The 11,172-nt window shown below is 30.3% G+C and overlaps 1 protein-coding gene across 1 annotated transcript; it reads left to right on the top strand.

Moving 5' to 3' along the window:
• Positions 1 to 186: 186 nt before the first annotated feature.
• On the top strand, positions 187 to 10,132 carry LOC126770527 (eukaryotic peptide chain release factor GTP-binding subunit ERF3A). Its single transcript, XM_050489956.1, has 12 exons — positions 187 to 533; positions 1,032 to 1,300; positions 1,425 to 1,530; positions 1,610 to 1,756; positions 3,733 to 3,878; positions 4,380 to 4,534; positions 5,008 to 5,125; positions 5,660 to 5,863; positions 5,948 to 6,106; positions 6,597 to 6,701; positions 7,104 to 7,272; positions 7,693 to 10,132. The coding sequence occupies exons 1-12, from the start codon at positions 302 to 304 to the stop codon at positions 7,734 to 7,736; spliced, it is 1,854 nt and encodes a 617-aa protein (XP_050345913.1). The 5' UTR covers positions 187 to 301; the 3' UTR covers positions 7,737 to 10,132.
• Positions 10,133 to 11,172: the final 1,040 nt, after the last annotated feature.

The following is an 11,172-nucleotide window of genomic DNA, read 5'->3' as shown; positions in this document are numbered from 1 at the left end:
AATCATAAATGTTACATTTATTAAATAAAATATTTTTAAGACATAATTATTAACAAAATTTTCAGTTTTAATACACTAAAAAATATATAAAAAATTAATTTTATGAAAACAAAAACATTTAGGATTATAGACAGTTTTAGTGAAATAGTTACTTATGACTACATATTTGGCAAATTGCCATGAACTTCCGGTGTAAGATAAAGACACACGCGGATCTATCGAGAAAAGAACGCGAATAATTATAAAAATATCTAAAAAGCAAAGACTTATTTATTAATTTTACATTGCCTCCTTTTTAAAAATGTCCAACAACGGTGCTTCGGACTCTTGGGAAAATCAAGCGGATGTTAACGGTGAACAAGGTGCGAAAGATGATGTGTCTACAAAATTTTCCACGTTGAATGTAAATGCCGTGGAATTCGTGCCTTCTTTTTGTAAGCCTTCCCAAGATAATGACAATAGCGATACACCTAATTCGCCACAAAAATCTGAAAGTAGATCTACTAATTCCACTGAAAGTCCTGTCTTAAACGGTAAGTCACGTCTTGTCAAAGTAACTTACTTTACTTAGTATAATAGTTATTATTCTCTTGAATATGACTTAAAACACTTTCTAATTTTATTTTAAATACAAAACAAACTTAAAAAACCATTAAAATCTGCTTAGCGGTATCTAAGCGTATTAGCGGTCTTATTTTTTTTCTGAATCCAGTTCTAACGGGTTACGTCGGGACACGCGGCATGACTTTACTAATTCTGGGTTAACTTTCTCTTTAAATAGTTACTATCAGTGCGAAAAAGTATTGGATCGATTGTTATTTTGGATTTTGATGTTAAATGGATCTTTCTTACATTAATAAAGGTATTTTTCCGACAATATGTATGTGTTTCGCTTAAATATTGATGTATACGTTTTTTGTTTAGTTATAGTATTAGAATTTATCATTTAAACGTATATCAACATACTAAATGTTGTGTAATTTTCTAGCATTTTATCTCTATTATTTTTAATAATTTTTTTGTCGTTTAAGGATGTGGTGATGGAGCAGAAAGTGGTGATGGTAGAGCTGCGTCCGCATCACCCCGGGTAGAGGAACCACCTCCCGTGCCGCCAGCCGTTGCTCCTGCAGATGCTCCTGCCGACGATCAAGCTGCTGCTCAAGCCCTTGCTCCTGCTGACATCGCGCCTTTGCCCGTCCCGCCCGACGTATCTCCTACGGCTGACAGCTGGGAAGCCGAAGCCGATGATCCACTACTCACACCTGAAGATAATAATGACGAAGAAGAATCAGAGCAACAGGTTAGAATGTTTATTTTTTTTATAGTGTACCTACTTTACTTGAATAAGTCTAATGATTTATTTAATTTAAAAAAATATTATCTATTTGAAAAAAAACAATATTTATTTTAAAATTAAAATTTAGGAGGATGAAGAAACTGCAAAGAAAATTCCAAAAAAGAAGCCTGTTCGAGTTGAGGATACACGTAGCAAGAAAGAACATGTCAATGTAGTATTTATCGGACATGTAGGTCAGTATATATTTATCAGAATATTAACAAATGTTTCTATTATTTTGCATTACTAAAACATAATATTTATAATTTAAAGATGCTGGAAAATCAACTATTGGTGGTCAAATAATGTCGTTAACGGGCATGGTGGATAAAAGAACATTGGATAAATATGAAAGAGAAGCGAGGGAGAAATCAAGAGAGTCATGGTATTTATCCTGGGCTCTAGACACTAATCAAGAAGGTACTGTATCATGTATAGTCAGTACAGTAGCATTATTTCATTTTATAATATAATATGATTCACTGGGAAAACTTAGTTAGTGACAATTTGATGTTCTAAACAATTACATTAACAATACTTAAATTGCTATGATTGTTCCTAAAGATTATAATGATTACAGATCCTTTACATGTTAAACCAACTAAGCAATGTAGCTAGTAAGCACAACACTGGAAAAAAATAATAAGTGTAAAACTTCATCCATTGTTTGGACATTATACTTTTTTTTCAATACTCTAATTATATCTCTATTTGTATAATTTTCATTATAGTTATATTGCCAACCCATCGGATTATGGGAGTAAGGGAATAGAGAGTGCACCTGTGTTTGCACATGCACTTGTGCACTATAATATGTCCTACATAGTTGGCTAATCTTTTGAGATTGGCCGCCGTGGCCAAAATCGATCAGGAGGACATCATCATCATCATCAGTTGTCTATACAATGAGAATGTAGTGTATTTTAGTTTTTCTGATATTAGAGCAACTTTACAATCTTTATACCAACGTTTTTAAATATTATCTGCAAGAAACCTATAAATATTACATATACACACCTTATAAATATATTGTCTTGTATATATATTATTTGTGAAATAGAAACAATACTTTTCTACCCTCCTCAAAATTAATGATTTGGAGTAATTATGCTAAAACACCATTTCATCATTTAATAGGCCAAATCAGTTTGCTTGACTACCTAATTCATTTCTATTTTTATATTTTTAAAATTTTCTGAAACTTTACAAAACATCATTTTAAACAAGTATTCTTACTAATTACTGATAAGATATATTTATCTTGTTGTTGGAATAATATATTGGTTCTTAAATTACACCCAAACATTAAAAATTCTGTTCTTACCGATATATACAGATGAGAGAATGTAAAAGAACAATAAAACTGGAAATAATAAAATCTTTTTAAGTTTTATGAATATTTCTGAATGAGATACTTTTACATGTTACATACTTCTATATATGTATATAAGAAACTTAAAATTTATAAAAATATATTTAATCAGATCATCATTCATGTCATCATGTGCAGATCATAGACATATATATTTTTATTTGTTTATTTTAGATAGTAGGTAGTTTTATTAAAAACAGTATACAATAGAGGAGTGAAAAAATGAGGGTATACATGTAAATATTGATTGGTAATCTTGAGCTTGATGAAAGAAATGTGGTCATATTTACGTAGCCATAATATAAATCAAATTCAAGGATTTTTAAGGAATTTTTAAGAAAGAATGTTCTCAAGCTTATTTAATTACTCTTCTCCGATATCAGGGTGGCAGCATAATCATGAATGATTTGTTAGGGCAAACTAGCCCAGTTTGCAGGCAATTGAGAACAAATTATATTTAACATTAAATGGATTTAATAAATGGATTTCTAAACTCATGTGAATAAATCTGGAGATTGTGAGCATACTACTGGCAGAGAGTAGTTATTAATATTGAAATACTGATTTATGTAACTGAAAACAAAGACTAGTAAAGGTATTTCATCACAAACCAAATTTAAACAAAGAAGAAAATTATGTTTCTGTTTTTTTTTTTTTTTTTAATAACACATTCAGTATCACAAATCAGGATAATGTGAATAACATTACATTTACAGCATCAGAAAAGTGAGTGCAATGAATCGTTGAGTAATGGAGGAATGCTGTAGAAATTACTGTCACTGAATAAGTCATCAAATTATGCGATGATAATATGATTTGTTTGGTGCTCTTTACTGACAAAACGAAAAAAAAAAAAATTAAAAATATACCGATCAATTAATAATAAAACAAAAGATTTTTATATAAAAAAATTTAAGCACCAGGAAAAAAGATTGTATAATTCACAAAATCTTTATTCATTAAAAAACATTATAAACTTGATTAGTGCACATGTAAAAAATAATTTAATACATTTTTTTTATAGAACGAGACAAAGGAAAGACTGTTGAAGTGGGAAGAGCATATTTTGAGACTGAAAAAAAGCATTTTACAATTCTTGATGCGCCGGGACACAAGAGTTTTGTGCCCAATATGATTGGAGGTGCGGCGCAGGCTGACCTCGCTGTGTTGGTATGTGTTTCTTATTTTACTTGATACCACATTGCAAGCAACAGATGGGTACAAATCCAATTTTAATATTTATTTTATGGTACAAATGTACTATCCAACTTATATTCATTTCTATGCCTTTTATTTTATAATTATAAATCAAACAAATACACCTTAATTCTATAATCTCTTGTAAAATTTATAGCATTATTAATTCTTAATATATAGTATACTATTATTAATACCTGCTTCTATTTTTAATTTGATCTGTTATACTAAGAAGATAGTAAGATTACAAGTATCAATCTCAATAATAATTTTTTTTGTACTTGTACTATCAATCATCTGATGTTTGCAAATGTATTATCAATCGTTATCATCATCTTTAAAACTCCTAATGGAAAACAGCACAAGGTCATCAATGCCTGTGTCTATCTTCAATATAAATATAAACACATATTTCTTAACATTAATAATTAATATAAACACTTCAAAATTTAAAATGCATAAAAAAAATTTCAGGTAATATCTGCAAGAAAAGGTGAATTCGAAACTGGTTTTGATAGAGGGGGACAAACACGAGAGCATGCTATGTTGGCTAAGACTGCTGGTGTTAAGCATTTAGTTGCCCTTGTTAATAAAATGGATGATCCAACTGTCAACTGGGATGAGAAAAGGTTACAATATTATTAAACCAATTTTACCAAAAATACACATATTAGAATTTGTAAATAACAAAATTCAGTTATTGTATCTAAGGCTCTTTGTCAAATAAGCAAAATATTGATGCCATTTGAATTTCTTGTAAAAATATTGTTTTATAAATAACCTTAAACAACAATGTTGTGAGCAGACCATAGAGATTTTTTTGCATTAGGTTTACTTATGAACTCGCCATCTGATTAGTATATATGTTATATTAATGTTATGTTTATTTGTAATACTTTAAACACACTAACATAAGTATAATTGAGATATTCCTATAACCAATTTTTGTCAATGACCTTGTGTTAAAAAGCATGCTGCTTTTCAATATGGGGACAACATTTGTGGAATTTCTTTTTAATTATTGAATTCAGTTGTTATTAACAATTAAAGTATATTTCAAAAACGATTAATACTTATAACTTATTATATATTTTATTTTCAGATATAATGAATGTCGAGACAAAATCCTGCCATATCTCAAAAAACTCGGCTTTAATCCCGCTAAGGATTTGTCTTTCTTACCTGTCTCTGGCCAAACAGGTCAAGGATTGTTGGAGAAAGTGAGTTCTAATAATTACATTAATTTACTATCCTTAAAATTATTATTTTAAGTAACAAAATATTTTTGCAACATGCAATATTTTAGTTTGCAATGTAAACAATTTATATTTTATATATATATTGTTGCTGACTGCCTTGTAGGATGTAAGGCCGCAGACCCGGAGGTCCTGGGTTCAACTCCCAGGTTAGGCCAGTAAAAAGTTATTGGCTTTTTCTGTCAGAAAATTCTCAATAGCAGCTTGGACTCTGGAAGTTGGAAGTGTGTACACTCCTGTGCCTCGAAAAGCACGTAAAGCTGTTGGTCCTGCGTCTGAACTCTTTCCAGTCGTGTCTGATTGCCGTCCTATCAGATTATGAGAGTTAGGGAATAGAGATTGCACCTGTGTTAGTGCACACACTTGTGCACTATAATATCATATGTGTAGTTGGCTAATCTCTCTTGAGATTGGCTGCCGTGGCGGAAATCGGTCTGGAGGACATCATTATTATATATTGTTGTTACATTTTACTTAATAATTATAATTTTATTATAGGTATCAGAAGAAATCTGTACATGGTACCAAGGACCATCATTTATTCAACTCATTGATGATTTACCATCTCTTAATCGCAAGATGGATGGTCCATTTATCATGCCTGTTGTTGACAAATACAAAGATATGGGTACAGTGCTCATGGGAAAAGTTGAAGCAGGAACCACTCGCAAAGGCAGTACTTTGTTCCTTATGCCTAATAGAGTATGTATCTATATATAGTACGAATAAAAAATAAATTTCCAATATGGAAGACATATCAATAAAACATTTTGCAATTAATTTCAGGTTCAAGTAACAGTGGATCAGTTATGGTCTGATGATATTGAAGTAACTTCTATTGGTCCTGGTGAAAATGTGAAAGTGAAACTCAAAGGTATTGAAGAAGAAGATGTGTCTCCTGGCTTTGTTCTTTGTGATATTGCAGAACCTATCACTACTGGGAAAGTAAGTTCATAAATCTTTAATTTGATTGTGATATTTTTTTTTTTTATTCAAGTACTATCATTTAACTTGTCAAAATATTATCTAAAATACTCATAATAACAAGTTTCTTTTATATTGAGTACTTAATAAATATCTACAAATGGATCTTTCAATAAGAAATTAATTATTTTTTATCAAGTTTAGCTTTGTAAATAACATGACTACATAAAAAACAACTTAATTTAAAAAGAGGTGTTACTAAAAAAGTTATTATAAAACGCGGTAAATCAAATCAAGTTCATTTTACTGAAAATCTAAAGCAGGCCCTTTTCGGTCTCCCACTCCCATTAATGCTACTGCCAAATAGTAATTATTTACTTTAGTATTATAAGATTAGTTTGTGTTTGAAGAGCCAATGTTATTTCAAGAGACATAATGTCAAAAAATACATATTTTTTATATTTATAATGTGACATTTTATTAAAACAATTTTTTTTTATTATTATTAAAGGTTTTTGATGCCCAAGTAGTCATTTTGGAGCACAAATCTATAATTTGTGCAGGATACTCTGCTGTTATGCACATACATTGCGCAGCTGAAGAAGTAACTGTTAAGGTAATTATTAATATGTTCTCTATGAAGTTATAGTCTATATTCAGTTTTTTAAAATTTGATATCTGATGATGATGAGATGTCAAATATCGAAATTGAAGATATTCAAAGAATTTATAATTTAAAGAAAACCAATTAATAAATATGAAGTAAAATAAAAAAAGTTATAGTTTCGTTAATAAAATAAATATATTTTTGTTGTTATCGTAATTATACATATTAGTAACAAAGTAAATTGTATAAGCACCACGCACAAGGGAGAAAAGAGTCACGATGGAGAGAGGGCAGATGGCATAAAACAGCGTTAAGTCATTTGCAGAAACAGCACACGAGTCTGTCTAACATAAACAAACCTCTATATCGAATTATACATTTTTATAATTATGACATATTTCTTCCTTACAGGCACTTATCTGCTTGGTAGATAAGAAGACTGGAGAAAAATCTAAAACACGGCCGCGATTCGTGAAGCAGGACCAAGTGGCTATCATGAGGATAGATTGTGCGGGAATCATTTGCCTAGAACCATTTAAGAAATTCGCCCAAATGGGTAGATTCACATTAAGAGATGAAAGTAAGTTGCATAATTTGCATATATTGCACAATTTAGAAACATAATGAAATTTTAACATAAAGAACTATAATTACATTCTTAAAGCAGCAGTTAATTTGGCGATATTCTTTCTCCATCGTCATTCTCTCGCCTTTATACAATTTCTTAGGGATCAAAAGTAATGTAACAAATAATAATTTGGTATATTTGACCGCCAACCTTTAGAATGCTTTTTTTGATTGATTCCGTTCTTGCCAAGCCCTTCTCTAAGTGTTGGTATTGATGAATGTGCCAAACCCTTATTGTCTGCTCTTATGAAACCCATGACTCCCGGTTTAAGTTAGAGCGGGTTTATACTACATTGGCAGAACGAACATATTTTGCGGCATATTTTACCACAACTATTGTGATATTAAAATTAATTGTTGTGTATTGTTTCAGATAAAACTATCGCAATCGGTAAAGTCCTAAAAGTGATTGAGTAAATACGGCACTATGATTCGTAATTTAGTTAGGATAGGCCTTTCTAAAACCTGTATCATCAGAAAATGCATGTATTATGTAATTCTGACTTGTGGGATCTATGTGAGAGCTAGAGTGTATTGCTTTATCATCGGTGTTTTGAATTATAGAAAAGCTAGTCCTTGCGGAACATTATTTACTGTTTCACAGCCACTGCCATTGAGCAAAAAAAAAAAAACATTTGTACGGCATAACACTCGCAATAGTGACGTTAAATGCTGTTTATTCTAATTTAAAATGTAATGAAACATGAGAACTTTCGCTAGCAACGTTGAATAGATTTCATTAAAAATTTAGTCAGTCTAGGACCTAGGTAGTGCCTAAACAATTTTTTAGTTCAGAGCTCAAAATTGTTCTTATATATATAAAAATAAATATTGCGATTGGTTACAGTTAATTTTGTGTAATCTTTGTAATTAGTTATGTTTTAATTAACGAAGAAACAATATTTAATATTATTTATGTTTAACTTTATGTCTATTTTTAATTTAAATTCTTAAAAACATGTTTATTTTAATATGACTGATGATTATTTAAAACAAGGCCCTACAAAAATTCGAGCGTTGCTATCGCTGAGGCACAGTGAAATTTTAATCAATTTGGTTTTTATTTTATTTTTATGAAATAGTGATGGACGAAGGCGAATAATGGCATAGTTCGATCGTTCAATTTATTATTCAATTATATTTGTTCATATTGTAACCAAGTTTTCATTGGCAGCACTTAAGTCAGGTAACAGAAAAAAAAATTTAAACATCCAAAAAAATAAATGTATATTAAAAGTGCAGTCAATAAATTCTATAAATAAATTTTTTGATTAATTTCATTTAAAAATATGCAATAAAATGATATTCGAATATAAAGCCATTTAGAATGATAGTTACATTGATTCGCAATCGTTCATCACTAGTATTGTATTAATGTGCTCATTTCATGTCGTAAACACATAGAAATGTTTTTCTCATTTTGCAATGTTTTTATCAATCTTTTAAATTTATTTTGATAGTAAATCCGAGCCATAATTATCAATTCAAATATGGGTTATACACCATCTATAATATCTTGTCACGATGAACTCAGCCAGTACATAAAAAAATTTAACATCACACATAAACAAAATATAACAACATGACTTAGGGATAATTAACTGTATTAACATTTATATGTTGTACCTCTGATTGCTGAGCACAAGCCAGACCTGAAGACCTTTTTCTATACTTCACTGTCATCTATTTTTATTTAAAAATGTAAACATTAGTGAAGAATTTGAAATATGTAATAAAATGAGCACCAAGAAGTATTTTAAATAACAGATTGTTCGTATGGTGGATGAAGCTCTCATGTAATGGTTGGGATGATTGTTGCATTGTGTATTACTCCCAATAAAACAAGTAATTATGAAATCATATATTTTCCCTTTATCAAACTTGTTACATGAGCTATGCTCAACTAAATATTTTGCAATGATCATCCTGACTATCATCTCTGATACTTATATTTTCACATATTATGAATTATTAGTGATGAATATGTTACTGATACCTATTGTAAAGCTAGATTATGTTTATTTTAAATAATTTGCTATACTTTATAAATATTAATATAGCTGTTTTATTTCAGCATTTAACTGATGAAACACAGATCAAAACACATAATAGTTATTATATATTAATGACGCTAATTATATTACTTGCAATATTTTTATAAATTTATAGTGATAGATTAAATTTTATTGCTCTGATCAATGACCAATATATGGGCCAAGGTCTAAAGAGGTGTTTCTATTGCAAAAAAACTTCTTTTTATTTCTTTTGTTTAGTTCTAACCACCACTTTATTTTGAATCACGATTAGCACTCAGATATGCGATATTATGCCAGACATCGAGCACTGGCTGTATAAACCTAGTTATATTTGTAATGTTTATTTCAAGTTTTTTGTGAAACATGAGGTACTTAGTAAAGCGTTATAGTTCATATGTTGAAAATAGTAATCGTCTCATCCAGCGTAACGTTGTGTAAGGTGGAGTATAAAATTATCTGCTTATTAATATAATCAGTTTTTTTTTTAACAATTCAGGCGAAACCATATGTTACTATTAATATTTTGTGTATATCAGTGGACAGACCGTGAGACGAACGTAGTCCTCCATTCAAGTTCACCTCCCACGCTGTACATTCTTTGTCGACGATGCTTTTAGTGAGGGTGAGTAGGACGCGAGGTCCGTTCGCGTGTCGTAGTGCCTTTGTTCCCGCGAGGGGGCCGCGTCCGTCTTACGTGCCTCTTAAGCCGAACGACAGCTTATCGGTTGTCTGCAAGTATATTATTTTGTTTAAAATAAAATAAAATTTTATTATAACTTTCGGTTTTTTGGTTCTTTCACACAAGATTATTCAACATACTTTAAAATGAATAATAAAAAAAACAAATCACGATATGAAAGCATGCTACAAATTATAATTATCGTTTTTTCTAAATTTTTTTGCTTACACAAAATTTTTAAGTATTTTCTAAAAAATTCCTCTTTTTCAACTTAATTTCAACGATATGAGGTCAAGTCTACTATAGCTTCAATCGTGGCAATAAGTACATTTATTAAAACAACATTCAGGTCCAAAATAAATGTTTTTTATTTGTTACTGTCTCGACAAAATGGCAACAAATCTTTTGGTTTGACTATTGTCAGATAATATTATTTTGTGAATGGACGCTACATAGAGCTTCCTGGGCTGAGCATCTCTTCGGAAAACGGTTATAAGGCCCATGAATGGTGAAACTCGACCGTCGATTTAACATTAATCCATACCTGAGATTGATAGCAGCAGTTATTTGTTCTCTTAACTAGGGCCAATTTTACAATTTGATTGGGTCATTGAGCCATTATAATCGTCGCTATCCAAAGAGTCAGTTATATTGAGAACATAGTGATATATTGTGTAGTGTCAGTTTTTTGTTACTATAACCCAAAATATTAAAATAACTATTTGACTAGAACAAAAAAAAAAGACAAGTTGCGAGTCGGAGAGTCATGATTGAACAACATTCATAATATATATATAGAAAAATCATCGTACCGCTGGTACCCATGATACGCTTCGTACATTTCTTATGTCTAACACCATTGGCTTAACTCACACAACAGCACGACAATGCAAAATATTGCTAGTTAGCAATAAAATATTTGGTGAGTGGAAGTTGGTTAGGTAAGTAACCAGAGCAGTCTACAAATATTACCAGTGTAATGTTAGTATCAATACTAGGTAATTTGTAGGTGCACTTTATGTAAATTTATGTATTTCATATGGCAGCACTTTGAGAACCTTTTAGATTATTTGCAATAAGTGTTCGCAAACTGGCAATCATTATTTCATTTATTCGCGTATTTTTGAATAAGCAAATT

This window comes from Nymphalis io, chromosome 9 (assembly GCF_905147045.1).
Source record: "Nymphalis io chromosome 9, ilAglIoxx1.1, whole genome shotgun sequence".
Classification (NCBI taxonomy): Eukaryota; Metazoa; Arthropoda; class Insecta; order Lepidoptera; family Nymphalidae; genus Nymphalis; species Nymphalis io.
This window is presented reverse-complemented; position numbering and strand designations above follow the sequence as displayed.

Coding starts and splice junctions, on each gene's coding strand:
- LOC126770527 (XM_050489956.1), top strand. CDS start 302: ATGTCCAACAACGGTGCTTCGGACTCTTGGGAAAATCAAGCGGATGTT. Junction 4,535..5,007: donor GTCAACTGGGATGAGAAAAG/GTTACAATATTA, acceptor TTTTATTTTCAG/ATATAATGAATGTCGAGACA. Junction 7,273..7,692: donor ATTCACATTAAGAGATGAAA/GTAAGTTGCATA, acceptor GTATTGTTTCAG/ATAAAACTATCGCAATCGGT.